At 35.1% G+C, this 20902-nt stretch overlaps 1 protein-coding gene across 3 annotated transcripts in view; it reads left to right on the forward strand.

Moving 5' to 3' along the window:
* The window catches only part of LOC113519870 (calpain-C), a 49430-nt gene that overhangs the window by 20765 nt on the left and 7763 nt on the right, over positions 1–20902 (forward strand). For all 3 annotated transcript variants that reach the window (XM_031911641.2, XM_031911642.2, XM_026905087.3), the window contains exons 3-9: positions 4089–4161; positions 15015–15126; positions 16709–16849; positions 18098–18260; positions 19199–19264; positions 19795–19889; positions 20482–20714. In XM_031911641.2, the coding sequence (XP_031767501.2) occupies positions 4089–4161; positions 15015–15126; positions 16709–16849; positions 18098–18260; positions 19199–19264; positions 19795–19889; positions 20482–20714 (883 nt within the window). The remainder of the gene's footprint in view (positions 1–4088; positions 4162–15014; positions 15127–16708; positions 16850–18097; positions 18261–19198; positions 19265–19794; positions 19890–20481; positions 20715–20902) is intronic.

The following is a 20902-nucleotide window of genomic DNA, read 5'->3' on the forward strand; positions in this document are numbered from 1 at the left end:
CAAACACAACTGCTTCACTAAAGAAACACGAATAGAACAGAGGTACCCAAACTCTATGATATTCAAAGTGCTGTTCTAGCCGTTAAGCGACAGTTACCACTATTATTCACTCTCGTGAAATGGAAAATTGTGTGTATAGATTACATTGTGCGATTACACCTTCTGTTTGTCGGTTTATGTTCAAATTTTTATGTAGATAATATCAAATAACAACTAGGTGATTCAAAATAGTCGAGTTGTGTGTAGTATATTCCTATCCCTACCGTGTCACTTCCATGACAATAAATGAATTATAATTGTTAGTATAGGATATTTAAACTGGTGAATCAACATGTCTCAGTAACGCGGACTAATTACTAGAGCAGTGATTCTCGAACACTGTGCCGCGGCACTTTTGTGTGCCGCCAAATTTTAAAAGTGCGCCGCCAAATTTTGCATATATTTAAAATTTTTGTCATAAACTATTTATGCAGTGTGTTGTAGTGAGTAAATAATTTTTATCTGTTTCTTTGTGTGCCGCCAAATTTTGAAACCGTTAAAAATGTGCCGCAATAAAAAAAAGGGTGAGAATCACTGTACTAGAGAGTAGTTAAGAATATTCTAATGTTAAATTTACTAGATATAGTATAGCGAAGGCGGAATAACCATTTCATTATCATCCATAAAAAAACAACTTGCCTTTTCATTCTCACCTATCCCGCTAGCGTATACCGTTAGTGCAGGCGGGGTTTCTAATCCATTATCATCATTTTAAAAAAACCTTATAATCATAATTTGGACTATAATGCTGTCACAACAACTAATATAATTTATATAGATCTTTTTTATTATATTATGTTTGTATTATTAGGTATGTATTAGGTTGACTGGAAGAAATCTCTTTTAGAGATAAGTTCGCCTTTGCTAACATTGTTATTAACTTATTGTTGTTACTGTATGTTTTAGTGCAATAAAGAATATATATATATATATATATATATATATATATATATATATATATATATATTGAGTTTCACACATTTAACATTTTATTTATTAGGATTTACTTTGAACTATGCGAAAATAATGCTTCTACTTTTTCATTAACTACAATAATTTTAAATGTATAAAAGTGTGTTGAACAAATTTAATATTTAATTTATAATATGACTAGCGACCCGCTCCGGCTTCGTATGGGTGCAATGCTGGACCCACAATTCTCCCTAAGACATAGACATATACCATTGCGGACTTTTTTGTAGACTTTCTTAAGGTGTATAATACTGTAGTAGGTACATAATTTTGTACATACATACATATTGTACATATTTACGACATCACATTAGAAATCTTTTAAATTATCAGTGTTTCTCTACTATATTATGCATGTATTATACATATAAACCTTCCTCTTGGATCATTCTATCTATTTAAAGAAGCCGCATCAAAATCTGTTGCGTAGTTTTAAAGATCTAAGCATACATAGCGACAGACAGACGGAATGCGACTTTGTTTTACACTATGTAGTGATATTTAATTTGCGTATTTTTAAACGTTTATTTCATAGCACAAATTGTTTTACAATACGAGTAGGACTTGTCAAAGTGCATGCTTGCTTCTTCCGCCATCTTGCAACAAATATTTTACGCTCAGGATAAACACTTCTAAATTGTAAAGAACAATCATTGATGGAGCGTTGATAATTATTAATGGCCGTAAAGTTGTAGATGAGGACGGTGCGCGCCGCTGTTTTGTAAACAAAGAACGGACCGAGAAATATTTGAGTATTAAACCAAACAATCCTTTAGAAGCTTGTATGTCAATATTGTAGAATCGACACCTACGCATACAGGCATATCTTGTCTATTAGGTGACTGTCTTTTTATTATTATTATTGTTTTTAACAAATAATTTACATAATGAGTCAATTTGCTTTGTGCTGAAATAGCTTTATAATCGTTGTAAACTAAAATTCATCAGGACATATTTGAGAATAGTTGTATACTGCGGCTTCGCCCACGTAAACTGATAGTAACCTCTCCAGTTAAAAATTATACGAAGTCTCAATTCTTTTGAGATTAAATTACATTCCTCTTATTGGAGAAATGTTACTACTCCGTACATGACTTCTGTACTGTTGATTAATGTAAATAATTAAAAATTAATTTGACATATATATATATATATATATATATATATATATATATATATATATATATATATATATATATATATATATATATAATATTACGATGAAGTTGACACTGTTTATTGCAAAATTTATTTATTATAATTTATTGTTATTATTATAGTTATTGGATGGTTGTAATATTCAGGTTAATGTAATGATTTTTGTATGTTTATCCCTTATTTCGGACACAATGTACATTGTTTTTTGAATAAATGAATAATGACTAATAGTAGGATATAGTATTCTACGTACATGTTGGTACATGGGCAAGTTATATGTCTAATTTGATAATTTCATTCAAACTCGTTTAGTAGTTTTTGCGCAAAAGAGTAACAAACATACATCCATCGTTACAAACTTTCACATTTATAATATCAAACGAATGGGGTAAAATATCACCAAACCTAGTTGTAGTTGACAACCTGTCTGCCAAGCGTGGCAACTACTAACCAAACACCCCTAATGGGGGAGACTGTTATTATCTGGGAAGAAAAAGGATTACTAATGACTGGGTTTAGCAACTCCATTGCTAGCAATATACCCTATCAAGTCGAGTTTCCCTTGGAAACTGTCGTGATTAATTCTTGTTGAATTCGTTGCAATGACCAACTGACCTATTTTTCTCCTCGCTTATCATCCCTCTCCCTATTAGCATATACCGATTGCGCAGGCGAGTTACCATTCCATTATTACCTCAAAAAAAAAACATTGTATAGCTTGACACGGGTTTCTCCCATAAATGAAGGATTAGCCTATTATTACTTGATTGATGGTTTAATTCCCTCAGTCACACACATTGTGTTCTTAATTTATTACCACACAAATGAAAAATAGAATGTACAGTATAAACAGAACTTTCCTTTGACGTGAAAAAATAAAATGCTTCCTCGTTGAAGAAATATAACGGGTTTCTGATTCGTTCTCGGTTAGGTAATTATTAAGAGCAACAATGAAACAACGATGATCGGCTTATCGTTCATATAAATACTAATGCACACTACACTAGCGACATGCGCGGAAATTAAGTAAATTAATATACTTCGAGGGGAATCATAGATGGCGTTGTTAATTAACCGCTGTTCACATGAAGTTACCAATTAAAATTACAAGACTTCGGTATTTGTGTACATGTTAATAATATGTGTATTAAATAAGATATATGCAATAAATAAATAGTAATGATCAAATTAACAGATAAATAGTTGCTTTTAGTTCCATTTGATCTTACATCTATGGGATATTGATACCTGTACTTATATATTTTTTTCATTAATATAAGGTGAAAATGAAATGGTAACCCCGCCTCGCTGTCGGTATTCATTGGTAATCGTAGGCAAATAAAAGATGACAGATAAAGATGAAGCAGGTCAGTTAACGCATCGTGACGGATTCAACAATAACTAATCACGATGATTTCCAGAGGGAACCGCGTGGAGGTGGACCTAATAGGGTTATCGCTAGCAATAGGGCTGTTAGTGCATACATATATTCAACTTTCAAATCAGTAGTAAGCACTGCTTGACTGCTAAGGTAAAAAAATAAATACGTATTCACAGGGATTGTTTCCAAAACGATTTATGAATCCTTTACTTTAAAAAGCATTGTATTTTTATGTCAAAATTGTATCGAATTAATTTAGATTGGTAGTTAGGTATGTCGACATAGTTAATGCTTAATCAGTCATTTGTTTTAACCATGAATACTGCTAAATGTTTCATCGAAATAATTAAGCGAATACTATCTCATTTGCAGAGTGGGAGTACACAAACAAATCTGCGCTTTATCCCTTGTAATTAAAGTTTAAATTATGATAAAATCATAAAATATTTTATGTATCATATTTTTAGTTAGTGTTAGTAGCGACATTTTTCTTTTGCATTTTAATATTTTATTTAAATAGTGTAATGTTTATTTCCAGGAAATATTCCCGAAGCCCTCATTTATATCATCGGAAAAAGGTGTTTCGTTCGATATAGTGAGCGGAAAATTAGGTGAGTTATCAATAATTCATTATAATTGTTAATGAATTTACTATTTTTATTTAGATACCTATTATAATCTATTATATGTCATGTTATGTATAGACATGTTCAGTTGAGCTATATTATAAATAGTTATAATTATTTTTTATGTTTTAATTAATTATTACATTAAAAATACTTAAACAGGCATATTAAATATTTATATGGGAAGTCTGTTCTCATACTTGGTGACCATATTTAGTACTCATACATAAGTAATCTGGGCATATTTATATTTTTATAGAAATAACTATAAAACTCCAAAGATCTCCTTCTGGTATTTTATATTTATTTACATATATTCATTATATTCATACAAAAGTCGTCTACTTGGGTATCTCTGTCCCATTTGTGTTTTTGCCAAGAAGCAGTCGTGTTTGCATAACTGTGTTATGTTTTGAAATGTAGGATAGAGCAATGAAATAAACACAAAGGCATAACACCTTAATACTTAAAAATGGCAATGCATGAAGGATTTCATAGGCCGCACAGTATACTCTGTTATGTACATGGTACTCTTTATGTCTTTTGGCGACGGTTACGTCTTTCCTTCAGGTAGGCCGACAGCTTGTTTGCCATTCTAAGTTGTATAAAAAAAAATAACGGCATCTATATAAAATATGCAAGTAACTAGAATTTTATTTCGTTGTAAATAATTATTTATTCTTTTTTATTATATTTAAATGACAATTTTTTCTAAAAAGACACGTCTACATGTTTACTAAATATGCCCAGGTATGAAATAAAAATTAGACTAGAACCGATAGGCTACTAATTTACTGACTTCATCGCGCTTTTCCCGAAAAGTTTTCCAAAGAGAGAGTTGAAGTCAGGCAGGCGGCCGGTCGTAAAACTATTATATATGCAAAATCTTTTTATAATACGAGATTAAAACATATTACACCGACTCCAAATAATAATTGGAATAAGGGTAGGAAAATAATGATGATGATGCTACTAATTTAATGATGCTTATAATATATTTAAATAACAATAAATTATTAGCCCACTAATTTAAATAATTTTTAGTTAGCCGTGTAGTGCCGGCATAGAATAGACCATCTTTTTTAGCCATGGATGTCGTAAGATTTTATGCACGAAAAATTATTAATTCACTCTTGCGCCACCTGCCCATTTCTATCTGTTCTCCTTTAACCAAAGGTTGTCTGTAAGAGATTGCCCTAGCGATAAGACCGCCTTTTGTACCTTTATGTGTATATTTTAATCTGTATTTTTGTTACTGTATTTCCCTAGAATTATTCACTTGTCATTGTATATTTTTATATATATATTTATATTGTATATATATATATATATATATATATATACTATAAGAAGTCATATATATAAAAACTGTATATATATCTTCTTAAATATTATATTATTGTGTTTTAAAATAACTACTTACCTTATTTTATATCTATAACTATTTTTGAGCCGGTATCCGCAATTACACGTTTTTGCCCCCAACATGCTGGGGTTTCGTCAGATGACCACAGAGTGTTTTTTTTTTTTTTTATACAACTTAGAATGGCAAACAAGCTGACGGCCCACCTGATGGAAAGTGGTAACCGTCGCCTATACACATGAGCAGCACCATGAACATAACAGAGCACACCGTTTCGCTCATGATACCCCCCCTGCGTTGCCATTCCTGAGGACTCAGATGTTATTCCTCTGTACCCTGTAAATTCACGCCATATCCCACCCTTCAAACCGAAACACAGCTATGCAAACACAACTGCTTCACGGTTGAAACACGAATGGGACAGAGGTACCCAGGCAATCGACTTTTGTACAAAGTCTACCTCTAGTTTATGTTCAGAGATTTAATATATAAATGTGATTATGTTATTGTTATTAATTAAATTTATTTTAATCTTAGTAATATTATTCCTTTTAATTAAACATATGTATTATTGTACTGACACTTTCTTGGTCGAGCGTATTGGGAGACTGTGAAGCTCGCCCCGTTGATGAAATAAATAAATAAATAATGCATATTTCTAGATTAAAGTTTTTTTAAGTAGTAGATATACTTACTTATGGTACGTTTCTTATTATTTTTTTATGTAATATATACCTATTAATATAAATAGATGATAAATGACCGCTCAGCGAACATTGCGAAATGTTGTGTTTATTTGCTTAGCGAAGTTTATGTTTCTTGCGTATATTACGTAATGAATTTTTACATTAAAACTAGAGATCAGGGATTCACGCCGGAAAAAATTATATCTAAAATAACAAAGAAGAAAGTTTGTTACGATGAATGTATCGATGTTTATTACTCTTTCACGCAAAAACTTCTCAACAAATTTGAATGAAATTTGGTACACGGATAGGTTACATCCTAAATTAGCACATTGAATACTTTATATGCTTAATGATCTACGTGGATAATTAAGCATATAAAGTTAGTTTTACATACAAACCTTCCGTTAAATAAATCTACACTAAAACATCTATTCAAGTGTCCGTCCGTATTAAAATATCGTTGCGTAATTTAAAAGAAATAAATGGCGAAACAGTCAAAGGCGGATGGGCACTTTGTTTTATACTATTAAAAGATTTTTATACACGTATAAGTATATGTTATGCACCATGGATACTTATTCGTACGCCATAAAATTTAGACATCAAAGACGACGCCTCATAGGCCCTTAACTCAATTATAACGATATATTTTTAATAATGATCAATATCATAATATAGTAGGTCCAACGCCGTATGCCAATTATAAAACATGAGGGCGCCATGGGCGTCACAGTATATTCTATGGCCCATAATAAAATTAATATTTTACAGACGACGATTGCCACTTTTGATCATGGTCAATAGTTTATATCTTTTCCCAAGTTTTATTACAAGTACTGATTACATACATACATACATATCTGTCACGCCTGTCTCCCATTAGGGTAGGCAGAAACAATGGAACGTCAAATGCTTCGATTCAAACAAACCACTTTCGCTTCTTCCACATTCATCAATCTTTTCATACACGCTCGCCGGTTACGGGTACTTTTAATTTGGCCCTTCTTCAGCACGTCGCCAATTTGGTCAACATATGTCCCTCTAGGGCGGCCCCTACCGACATCTCCATTCATTCGTGCTCTTATTACACTCGATGTGAATACCTTAAACTCTCTACTATGAACATAAGAAGTTATAACTAAATACTTTCATTCATCAATTTCATGTGCTCAACTGATTTAATGACTCATTATCATGCTTCATTACGTGTCTTGTAATGTGCTTCAATTAAGTACCTATATGTATATTATTACCACTAATGGCAATCGCCTACCATTTAGGAAATATTACATTAGCATTAAACTAATGAATTGTAACAAGAATCTACTTTCGATTCGACGTTATTTAACATTTACAATCGACTACAAAAATGAGGTTCTCAATTTGATTTTATTTATGTTATGTTCTTAGCTCATTACTCCGTCTGTTGTAAACCAATTTGGAAAATTCCTTTTTTAATCTGAATAAATATACTTACAGATTGGTGTCATAAGAAATTTATCAAAATTGTTTAAGTATGTAGTTTAGTTTTTAAATCAATGTAACTAGTTTGGTCACAACTGCAGTCGTTTTCTTTTTTTTTTTTTTTTGAAGACAATCTTAATTATTCCTAAGTACCAAATTGGTTATTTTTACTAAGTATCGTTTTATAAACAATTTTTTGGAAAGTAATTAAACTAAGTAGAACGGTCAAGCGATTATTTCTAAAGGAAAACAGTAAGCTTTTACCAGAGGGAAACTTTGTACAAAAGTCGATTGCTTGGGTACCTCTGTCCCATTCGTGTTTCTACCGTGAAGCAGTTGTGTTTGCATGGCTGTGATCCGGTTTGAAGGGTGGGATATGGCGTGAATTTACAGGGTACATAGGAATAACATCTGAGTCCTCAGGAATGGGAACGCATGGGGGGTATCATGGGCGAAACAGTAAACTCTGTTATATCGATGGTACTGCTCATGTCTTTAGGCGACGGTTACCACTTTCCATCAGGTGGGCCGTCAGCTCATTTGACATCCAGTTGTATAAAAAAAGCTTCTATTATTTCTGTAAATGCTTACCTAAAAATTGAAGTTTTATTTAAAATATGTATTTAAAAATAATTTTTGGACATAAATACTTAAAAATTATTTTTCTAAATGTTAATTTTTCAAACGTATATAATACCGAACATTAAATTATCGATTTTTTTTAATAAAGCCCGGAATATTGAGCACCTAATTTCGTCTTAAAGAATTATAACTATTACTTATCACTGTCATATTTGTCAGAAATAATCAAAGTTGATAATTTACAATTGTTAAAATGACAATAAAAAAATATGTCATCAATTTGCTGGACATGGTCTTATACAATATCTTCTACCTATCCTGAGAACGCTACAATTGTTTTATATTTTAACAAACATGTCGCATTGTCTCCTTTATAAAATAAACCTACCAGAGAATTAATTCCATGCGCCACTAGACTAGGCCGTGAGAAGGAAAATATAACGGTGCCACAATTATGTAATTGTTCCCACTTCACGATGACATCTATTTATAGACTGTACGATACTTTGATAAAAATAGAACTTGTATCCTATTTTGTGCGGTTTATTTCTTGTAATACACACCCTTAATAATATTATAAATGTAAAAGTCAGATAGTTTTTTTAGCTACCTCTTAGCGCCCTAATAGTTTAACCAATCAATACGAAATTTGGTATATTGGTACTACATCGCATGGAGAAGGATGTATGCAACTTATTTTCAAAAATTTTTCATTTAGGTAATTATAATTTCGATCACATAATATTTATTTATTATATTTGAGGGAAGCTTACAGCTAAATTAATTTAATAAATAAATATATATGGCAAACAATAAGCTAACTAAAACCTACCACAAAATTGAATTAGTTACAGTCTAGATAATTCATAAGTGTAAACATAAGCTAAACGTCGTTATAATCGCTGAATGAATAATTTGCAATATTTTTTCTTATATAACTGCAGCTACTGTTAAATATATCCATTTCATTATACGTACTGTATATGTATATCATTGAAAACAGTGGAAGATCGTATTTTTTTTAATCCATGATAAAGGAATGGTATCATAACGGTATACGCTAGTGCAGCTCCAGTGAAGGATGATAGGTGAGAGGAAAAAGGCAGGTCAGTTAGCACTTCGTGATGAATACTTAGAATTCAGCACGATGGTTTCCAGGGCGGACCATGGAGAGGTCGACCTGGTTGGGTATATTGCTAGCAATGGGACTGGTAGTCCGCATTACTAACAATCTCTTCCCCCTCTGAAAGCTCGTATTATGAAGTAATAGAAGAACATATATTACTTAATATATTATATAATGATAATTATTTCATTGGCATTTACTTATCAAAGACCTTTACACGTCTAAAAAGTTTAGTTTCATTAGATGACAATCAACAAAATGAGTATTAATATGTAAAAGGTCAAGTCGACGAGTGGTTAACACTTTTTATATAAAATGAGTCGTGAAGGTTAAACGGCAAGCATGATAAATCAGACTTGCATAAATATTAAGTAGCCGATCAGTTCACATTTTGTTTGATCATGAAAAAAAATTTTTTTTTACAATCGTAATAGATGGCGTATCCATGACTTTTGAGATAAAGTTAGTATAGCTTTGTACGTATAATATATTTATCTAATAATTTAAGCACGTTTACTAAACAATCTTGGGACTTCTCTAACGAAATAACTGTACGAAATATAAACAGACTGATAAATTAAAAAAAAAATATATATCGTCATAGTAAAAGTATATATAGTTTTATTAAATATTTAAAAAAGTGTAAATAATCTGATTGTATAAACTCATTTGTTAATATACGTGTGTCATAAATGGATCAAATAAAGTGTTTATCTATCTATCTATCTATCATAGTCGTAGAATACTGACGGATCTGACAAATAATAATAAAACGATACTTCTTGCATGGTTTTAATACAATTTAAATAATTTTAATGTATTTAGTATTAATATAAACCTACGTGGTTTCTAAATGCTAATGTAATATAAATTCTGTAACTTGTATTTTTATTGATATAAAATTAAAAAAAAAAAAATGAAATATATAGATCCGTCAGTATTCTACGACTATGACGATATATTTTTTTTTTTTTTTTTTTTTTTTTACAACACAGGGGGCAAACGAGCATGCGGCTCACCTGATGGTAAGTGACTACCGCCGCCCATGATCACCCACAACACCAGCGGCATTGCAGGTGTGCTGCCGGCCTTTTAAAAAGGAATATACTCTTTTCTTGAAGGTTATGTTGTCGTATCGGTTCGGAAATACTGCTGCTGGAAGTTGATTCCAAAGAATGGTTGTGCGTGGAAGAAAGTGCCTTGAAAAACGCACGGTGGAAGACCGCCACTCGTCCAGATGATTGGGATGAAACTTTAGTTTGTGGCGGGTTGTACGGTGGTGAAAATCAGCAGCAGGTATCAATCCGAACAATTCCTCAGAACACTCCCCATGATAAATTCGGTAGAAGATGCACAGAGACGCAACATCTCTGCGCAGTTTCAATGGGTCAAGTCGGACAGTAAGGCGTTGACTATCGATAATTCGAGCCGCCCGACTTTGAATGCGGTCTAACGGAAGGAGTTGGTACTGTGGCGCTCCTGCCCACAGGTGAGAACAGTATTCCATATGCGGCCTGACTTGGGCTTTATATAATTTCAGGCGGTGTTCTGGCATGAAATATCGTCTCACCCTATTGAGCACTCCTAACTTTTTGGAAGCTATCTTAGCCTTCTCCTCCAGATGACCGCAAAACTGGACGTCGCAAGATATATCAACGCCCAGAATTCCTAGACTTGACTTTTTATCAAGGGAAGTGCCCTGAAAGTGAGGAGATACGACAAACGGCGTCTTTTTTGCGGTAAACGCGCAGACTTGTGTCTTTTTGGGGTTAAATTGGACAAGATTTTGTTCACCCCAGATCGAAACTTGATGGAGTGAAGTTTCGATTTCAGACACAAGTCTATTCCGGCACTCATCGGTATGTGCCCGCGAGATCTTTGCATGACCGGTATATAATGTATCTCCTGTACTGTCGTCCGCATAGCAATGAATATTACTTATCTGTAACATATCATTGATATGCAGAAGAAACAGAGTCGGAGATAGTACACAGCCTTGCGGGACACCAGCATTCAAAGGTTTTAAATCAGAGCATGCACCGTCGACTACGACCTTAATGCTACGTTCCTTGAGAAAACTGGCGACCCAAATGCACAGTCTCGCAGGCAACCCAAATGAAGGTAACTTTGAAAGCAGCGCTCTATGCCACACCCGATCAAAGGCCTTCGCAATATCCAGACTAACTGCTAAGGCCTCTCCCTTACTCTCGATTGCCACTGCCCATCGGTGTGTTAAGTAAGCTAAAAGATCACCGGCCGAACGTCCCTGTCGAAAGCCATACTGGCGATCACAGATCAGCCGGTGCTCTTCTAGGTACCGGAGCAGTTGACGGTTAATGATGGATTCCATAACCTTCGAGAATAAGGAAGTGATAGCTATGGGCCTATAGTTAGCTGGATCTGAGCGATCTCCCTTTTTAGGGATCGGATGCACCAGAGCAGTCTTCCAAAACTTTGGGACAATGCCCGATGAGTAGCTAAGCCGAAAAAGACGCGTAAGAACCGGAGCCAACTCTGGTGCGCACGTCCTAAGCACAATTGGAGGAATACCATCAGGCCCACTCGACTTATGGATTTCGAGGGAGAAAAGTGCTCTACGCACTGAGCTATGCGTGAATTTAATGTCAGGCATAGAGCTCCTACAACACGTGATGGTCGGTGGTGGTTTCTCCCCGTCATCCAATGTCGAGTTTGACGCAAAGATGGATCCAAGAAGATCGGCCTTTTCTTTAGCGTTCTGGGCCAACGAGTCATCCTCCCTGCGCAAAGGTGGAAAGGATGACTTACAGAAATTCCCTTGTGCAGCTTTGGCAAGAGACCAGAAAGCTCGAGTCCCAGAGGGCAAACTAGCCAGTCTCTTGCCAATTCTACTAATATGCTCTGACTTCGCTGTGGCTATAACTCTTTTGAAAGACCTAGAGGCAGAGTTATACTTCTTTTTAAGAGCACTGGTGTTAGGATCTCGCGACGCCACACCTTTAGCCCAGGTTAGGAAGCACTCCTGTTTCAGACGAGATGCTGTTCTACAGGAGGCTCCATACCAGGGCTGGGATTTCCCGCCGACGGGCACCACAGAGTTAGGAATAAATAATTCCATTCCCTGAAGCACCACATCAGCAATGGAATCGGCAATGGCGTCGGGATCATCCAGTGTGAAGCAAACCTGCCTCCATGGGTAAGATGCGAAAAAAATCCGCATCTCATCCCAATCAGCCGACCTGTAGTGCCAAATGCGACGTCTACCCGTAGAACGAGGTGGAGTCGGACTCGTAAGAGGCACTTCGCTCCGCACCAAACAGTGATCCGACGATCCAAGCGGGGCTTCGACGGAGATCACATAGTTGTCTGGGTGGGTGGTCAGCAGAAGGTCCAGCAGTGAAGGTGAATGGTCCAACACATCAGGGATTCGCGTAGGCGAGGAAACAAGCTGTGTCAGACCATAAGCCAAAGCAAAGTCATGAACAGATCTTCCCGCATAGTCGGTTGTACGCGAACCAAGCCATTCGGCATGGTGGGCATTAAAGTCGCCAACAATCACGACTTCAGCGGAAGGAATCTGCTCAAGCAGGGAATCTGTAGCCATTTGGACGTGCTCAGTTAGTTGGTCGGTTTCAGTGTTACCGCTGTGGGACCTGTATAGGCACGCATAGATGCGGGGATGGTCATTGCAATCTACGCGCAGCCATAGAATGGACAGGTCCGTACCTTCAAGAGTCCCAAGGCGTCGACAGCAGATATCCTCTCTGACATACGCACATACACCGGCACGCGAAACAAAACAATGTTCAAGCTTATACCCCGGGTAGGTCAGGTATGATGTTTCGTTAGGAGGGGATATCTGTGTCTCCGTGAGGAAGAGCAATGCCGGCCGCGCCGTTTCTAGGTGGTGGTGGACAGCGTTCAGGTTTGAATGAATTCCCCTAATATTACAGAGGCTCACATTGAGCAAAGGGGATGCCGCAGAAGTCTTGCTCTGTTTGCCCTTGGTCCCATAGAGCGGAATTTTGCCCCCCAGAATACGCAGGGCAGCCCGAGCGTGGTTGCTCGAGGGAGGATTCTCCAGCAACATGGCTGCTGGTACCTCCCTGGGGTACGTTATTTTTTTTAAATTCCACTGCCATGGTATTGAAAGATGGGGGGACGGAGTTGGGGGAGGATTTTAGGATAAGGAAGGGGATGGGTATAGGATGGGCCTCCGGACTCCCTCACTCACCATACGGAATGTGGTCGCACTAAAAGTGCGGCCACTTAGCGTCGGTATTCTGTGAGGGTGTGGTACTTCCCCGGTCGAGCCGGCCCATTCATGCTGCAATACCATATAGTATTACAGCGTGGCTCTACCACCTAAAAAATATTTATTCATTATAAAGTGTTGCATTCCAAATATTTTATTGTCTGATTTATTTTTAAATGACTTACACAAGAAAAGTATGTTAAAATTGTTTAATAATTTACCAATTATAATCCAAGAAAAATCGTTTCAGTATAAAAGTAATTTATGGAATTATTGTTATGATTAAAAAAAAAAAGACAAATATGAGTATTTTCAAAATTGGCTACAATGTCAATTGGAGATCTTTTATAAATATTACATACATACATACATATCTGTCACGCCTGTCTCCCATTAGGGTAGGCAGAAACAATGGAACGCCAAATGCTTCGATTCAAACAAACCTCTTTCTTTCTATAAATATTATTAACGCAAAAACATTATCCTGTCTATCTAGGTAGTCTCACGCATAATCTCCAGCTCTTGAAACTCTTGAATTTGCTCTTAGAGAGATATAAGAGTACTTGATTTCTAAAGCAATTGATGGTTGATGATTTTAAAATAGATAGTAAAGTACTACTTCGCTTTCTACCAGCGAAATTGATTTTTTTTAAATAAATACCAGTCAAAAACGACTAAAAAAGTTGTAGTTGTTTTTGAATGTTTGTAATTGTTTGTCAAACTCGTGTATAATATTACAATTATGTTACTACGGTTGAAAGATTATTATGTAATAAAATATTCAGCCCTGCCAATGATATCCATTGCCGAGTGATGCCAGCATAGAATAGGTCACGCCATCCTTTTCCGTCGTCGTAAGAGGAGACTAAAGGAACTTATTAGTCAAGGGATGGGCAGAAGCGTTCCTATTAAAACATCAAAGCTAAACTGCCTGCCAAGCGTGACAACTACTGGCAAAATCTCCCCAATGGCAACGCATGGGGGTATCATGGGCGAAACAGTATACTCTGTTATGTCCATGGCACTGCTCATGTCTAAAGGCGACGGTTACCACTTTCCATCAGGTGGGCCGTCAGCTCGTGTTGCCATCCAGTTGTATAAAAAAAAAGTTTCTGTTATTTCTGTAAATTCTTACCTAAAAATTAAAGTTTTCGTCAGCTTGTTTGCCATTCTAAGTTGTATAAAAAAAAAATTAAGGAACGGTAGCGTTCTTTATGGCAGTCTATGGGAGGCTTTTGTTTAGTAGCGGACAGATAATGGCTGAAATGATAATAATGATGAATGATTTATAAAGAATAAGAATAAAAGTAGAATATGTCAAGGGGATCTTGTTAAAAGTTCAATGATACCTAGCTCGTTCACCCAAGACCTTGATTCCAGGAGACAAATGGCTGGTATCGTGTGTCAGTATGCTGTACCTGGCGAAAGGACTCTTCCAGAAAGTGGTGCCTGTAGATCAACAATTTGATACAGACTATTCCGGGATATTCAGGTGGGTATTTTTATTGAGTAAAAATAAAACTGTACCACCGCTTACGCTATCGGTATACGCTGGCGTGATGAGGATGTAAGCAGGTCAGATGGCGCAGCGTGATGAACTCAACAAGGATTAACTAAAATGATTTCCAGGAGGAACCGTGTGGATGACAATCTGATACATTGCTATTGCATGTGGCTTTTAGACACCATTACTAACAATCCCACTTTTTGTTAGTAATGGATAAACTCAAAAAATATATAACTGATTTTAAAAACTCTTTCATCTGTAGAAAGTCACATTGTCAACGTGTAACTTGGATTGTTTTATTTAAAAAAAAAAAGGTGTCAAGCCGTAACGGTTTCTTAATGTGTTATATTTATTGTACATATATCTATATTTGATTTAATGAGACCTTGTACAAGGCAACCACTAAATACAGACTACAATATGGTGGAGGTGGGTATGTCTGTCCCACTCGTGTTTCTGCCATCAAATATCTGCACGTGATCTTGTTTTGGTTTAAAGGATGTCAACATGACAGTGAAATTACAGGGTAAGAAGGCAAAACATTTAAAGTTCATGTGAATTGCAAATAACAATGCTAGAAGAATACCATGAGTGTAATATGATGCCCATGGAGCTGTTTATGTACACAGATGATGGTTATCATGAGGTAGACAGTCAGCTTGTTTATTCATTTCACGTTTCGTAAAAAAAAAATACATTCTTTTAGTTAAGCAAAGTACATTTAATAAACTACCTACACATTTGCCAGGTGAGAGGATCTCAAGGTTAACTATATACCTACATACAAATGAGTGCCTAAGTATTCTATGAATACTGATAGGTTACGATTGACAATTTGGTGAAAGGAAGTCAATTTCGTCATAGCTACTTTATTTCATTTCAAATTAATGGTCACTCCTAGATAAGTATTGTATATATGTAACAATAGTTTAATACAAAACAAAAAAAAATACTATACCATTTTTACTATACTTATTTCGCTTAGGCACTAGGTAGTAACTGAGAATCGAGCGAAGTAAACTCTTTAAATATGAAATCAATTTATGAATACTAGTTCTACTTTATTTTATTTTTTATGATACTTAAAATAACAACAAGTTAACAGCTCACTTGTAGGAAAGCGACAACTGTCATCTATAGATATGAATAGTACTATGAACATCGCAAAATGTACTATGACACTCATGGTATCCTTCAGGTATTACCATTTCTGAGGACCGTGACATTATACTACGAACCCTATCATTTCACTAACATTATTCTATTTTTTTTTTTAATTATTGAAAATATAAGAGTCGAAATCTATACCGAAATAAAGTTTTCTAAACTTTTAAAATTTGAACAGTAAATTGCCGTTTTTCTTAGCGCGGCAAATACGATTGAGTAAACTAAATTCTTTTTTAATTTAATAGGCCATAAACGTAGATTAAGAATAATACCTGCGGGTTATAGATTAAATCAAAAATTTTGAATTGTATTTGCAGTATTGTGCCTACATAAATCAAGCATAACATAAACCTCTTATTCGCTGTTTGGTGCATTTTGTCACGACTAGTGTTTTTGCCAGGTTCAATATTTGGTGGTGCGGACAATGGAGAGAAGTTTTGGTGGACGATAAGTTGCCAACTATTAATGGTCGTCTCGTGTTTCTACAGTCGATGCAAACGCCGCAAGTCTGGCCCGCTTTACTAGAGAAGGCCTACGCTAAGTGAGTGAAATTATTCATTTATTTATATTATACATTTATTTATTTTAATTATTTAAAATGAAATGGTAATGAAATAACCCCAAATAGGTTATCAGTTTACGCTGGCGGGTACTAGTGAAAAATGACAGATATACAGGTGTACTTATGACGGGGCCCACCCCAAAATAAGAAGTGGAGCTATCAACTATAGGTAAAGACATGTTTAAGAGTACATATGCGTCTTTTTTAATGTGTTTGAGACTAAATACTAATAGGTACTAGCTGCAGATAGAAATACCTAAACCAATACGAATACGGTCCTGCAAAGTTGCCCGTTTGCTAAACCTTCAAATGATTCAACGAACTCAGGAGTTCTTTGCAGGACGGGATCCGAAATGAGGATATCTACAAAAGAACCAAAGTGACCAACATAGCCCGAAGGATAAGCAAACGAAAGTGGCGATGGGCTGGTCACATAGCTCGAAGAACCGACAACCGGAGAAGAAAGATTTCTAAATGGCGACTGCGTACGGGCAAATGCAGTATGACCCTCCACTAGGTGGAGTGACGACCTTAAATGCATTGCAGGAAGACAGTGGATGCAAGTGATTTAGGACTGTTCCTTATGTCAGTGTATGGGGGGAGGCCTATGTTCAGCAGTGGATAGATAATGTCTGAGATGATGGTGACGATAGATATAAATACATTCATGAATACAGATCGTTGTATATGTATATCATGTGGGGATTGTTGGGGATCATGTTCAAGGGAACCATGTGGAAATCGACCTGACAATCTATACATACATATACATATACCAGAGGGAGACTTTGTACAAAAGTCGATTGCTTGGGTACCTCTGTCCCATTCATGTTTCTACCGTGAAGCAGTTGTGTTTGCATGGCTGTGTTTCGGTTTGAAGGGTGGGATATGGCGTGAATTTACAGGGTACAGAGGAATAACACCTTAGTCCTCAGGAATGGCAACGCATGGGGGGTATCATGGGCGAAACAGTATACTCTGTTATGTCCATGGCACTGCTCATGTCTATAGGCGACGGTTACCACTTTCCATCAGGTGGGCCGTCAGCTTGTTTGCCATTCTAAGTTGCATAAAAAAAATATACATATACATATATATATATATATATATATATATATATATATATAGACTGTAGTGTCCCTGTGAATGGAGACTAAACTCCCCATCACTAACAATCTCTTCCCCCCTCCCCCAATCGGTTAATACATTAAATACCATGATGTTCAGGTTGCACGGCTCATATGAGGCACTCAAGTATGGAAACCTGCTGGATGGACTAGCGCACTTGACTGGCGGCATCACAGAGAGCCTCTCGGATGTCAACGACGTCTCCACCCTCGAAGAAATCCTCAAAGGCAGCAGCCTTGTCACAGCAGTGTATCTTCCTGAGGTGAATCTTGCTAAGAGATCCAAATGTTTATAAGAAAGCAAATTAATGTAATGTCGTAGATTTAGAACTTCAGAACCCTAGGGTTTAGTATTGAATAACTTAAATACTATAAACTAATATAAAAACTATTATAAACGTAAAACTTTATGAAAAGAATGGAATTTATTCTACAAATAAGTACCTAGTATATAAGACAGAGAAAGAGATAGCCTAGTTTTTATTCCGGTCAAGCTTAATATTACGATCGCGCAACAAAGACCCGGGTATACCAGCGCCATCTAGTTCCTAACTAAGCGCCAATAATTGACACTTAGGAAGTTTGACAGTAAAATTGGGCCCTACATTTTGGATTGACCTAAATACATTTTCTAGGTTGCCATATTTAATATATTTCTATAAAATAAAAATGCAAAAATAGTAAAATAACTTAGATAATAAAATAGGAAAAAGTTATCATAAAAAACATGAGGGCATTAAATGTAATACATATACTTCAATACTTTTTCATAAATGATTTTTTTTTTAATTTGTTATGTTATTAAATTAACAAGAGTGTCATTTCTACCTATAATATATTTCCATAAAATCTGATAAGAATGCAAAGAAACAACCAATTAAATAAAATTCTTATTTCTTTTTCCTTTTCTCCCCCTCACTCTTTCTTTCTTTCTCTCTCTCTCTCTTTTTCTTTCTGCCTTTTTGTCTTTATATCTCTCTTTTTCGATTGATTGTTAAAAACATTAGATTTCTTACTAATTTCACTTCGAGTGTTTCTTTTATAATTTTACCAAAACTTGATAACATTACCATTTTGTTGAAACAGACTAGTATACCTTTCTCCTTGCGCCGTAATACAACATGTAAAGGTATTTCTTAAGGAATGTATAACTCTAAAATATCCTGTCTGAGATTTTAAAGCTAGCCTATATCCGTTACAGGCCCGTTGCCCTTCAAAACCTGCACTACAACCAGAGATGAACTATAGAATTTACCGTGTAGAAAAGGTGAGACGCCATATAATATAAATGTTATTTATTGAACTTTAATACATCTATACAATGTAAATCGTGGACTTGAAATGTTCTAGAATGTTCCAGTTATAAGAGAGGGAGATCTTTATCTAATTAAAAATAATATATTTATAATTATTTTATATTTATTATTATTATTAATTTATATTAAAAACAATATATTAATAAGTAAAAAGTATAATAATCAGTATGATTGCCAACCCACTTGCCAAGCATGGCAACTACGACAAAAGCCTCCAAGAGGGAGACATATAATAATAATAATGATAATAATAATCTTTATTATGAGGTACTTAACCCATAAAGTGTTCGGATAACATAAAAATATAACAATCAAAACATACAAAAAAAAAACATGAAAATTAAAATACGTAGAAAATTTATAAAAAGTAAAGTAAATAATATAGCAAACAATGTTTAACAGTGGACAGTTAACGGCTGATCTAACGATGATATTTACTTAATTAATTTGATTTTTAACTAGAATCAATTTCATGTTTCAGGTACACGGAGTGGATGGACCACATCACTTGGTGTTGATAAATAGACCATTGAAGTCAGGTTCAACTAAAATTTTGCATCTAGTTGACAGTACAGTGTGAGTAATCTTTATAAGTACTTACATATTGTTTACCGAGTTTACAAACTATAAATAAAAAAAAAAATTTAACCTCTATGACGCAATAGTAAACATGTTGCTATGCGTAAATGAGATCCCGGATTCTATTCCTAATCGAGGTAATTTAGAATTTCTTTAATTGGATCTGGTGGTATCCCCAGATTTTCACTACCTGGTTCCATAACACAGGATATCCTAGTTTGAGACCATATTATATATATTATATGAATCGCTGTTCGTTAATATCGCTGAAACTTAAAAATGGCGTGACTGATTCGAATATTTTTTCTTTTTATTTTATTCGCTGTCAGTTGTCAAAATATCTGTTGAAAAATTAAAATGGGTAATTTTGTATATGAATCACTATTTTGAAATACTTCGAATAGATGGCTAGTTCATTATAATTTTTATTGACACGAGATACAGTCCAGTGTACTGTGTATTTGTAATTTTGAAATCACTTGTACTAAATTATTACATAAATTTAAACTGTTCGCGTACGTACAAAATGTCCCACGTTTGCACAACACTTTAATAATAAGTTTAATTAAAAAATCTAATCTGATTACAGATGGAAGGGGATACCATCATACGAACGCGAACGTCTACTATCTGACACTAGAGGCATGTGGATGTTGTTTAAAGATTTTAAGCAGGTGTTCACGCAGCTTGAAATTGTACACTTCGACGCAGAGACCGCTAGACTCGAGAGCTCGCTGACTGAAAAAGAAGCATGGCACGTAGAAATGTATCAAGGCAGCTGGAGACGAGGAGTTACCGCAGGAGGCTGCAGAAATAATGGTAGTAAGTAATCGGAACAAATGGATGTTTGTTACTCTTTCACGTGATAACTACAGAACGGATTCGAACGAAATTTGGTACACGAATAGGTTATATCCTAACTAACTATACTCTAAGTATATTGTTATATTTAAATAAAACTTATTCAATTGCAAAGATATATTTATTAACTTCAAAGAGCGCGAACGAAG

This window comes from Galleria mellonella, unplaced genomic scaffold (genome assembly GCF_026898425.1).
Source record: "Galleria mellonella isolate WM207_F2 unplaced genomic scaffold, CSIRO_AGI_GalMel_v1 utg28, whole genome shotgun sequence".
NCBI lineage: Eukaryota > Metazoa > Arthropoda > Insecta > Lepidoptera > Pyralidae > Galleria > Galleria mellonella.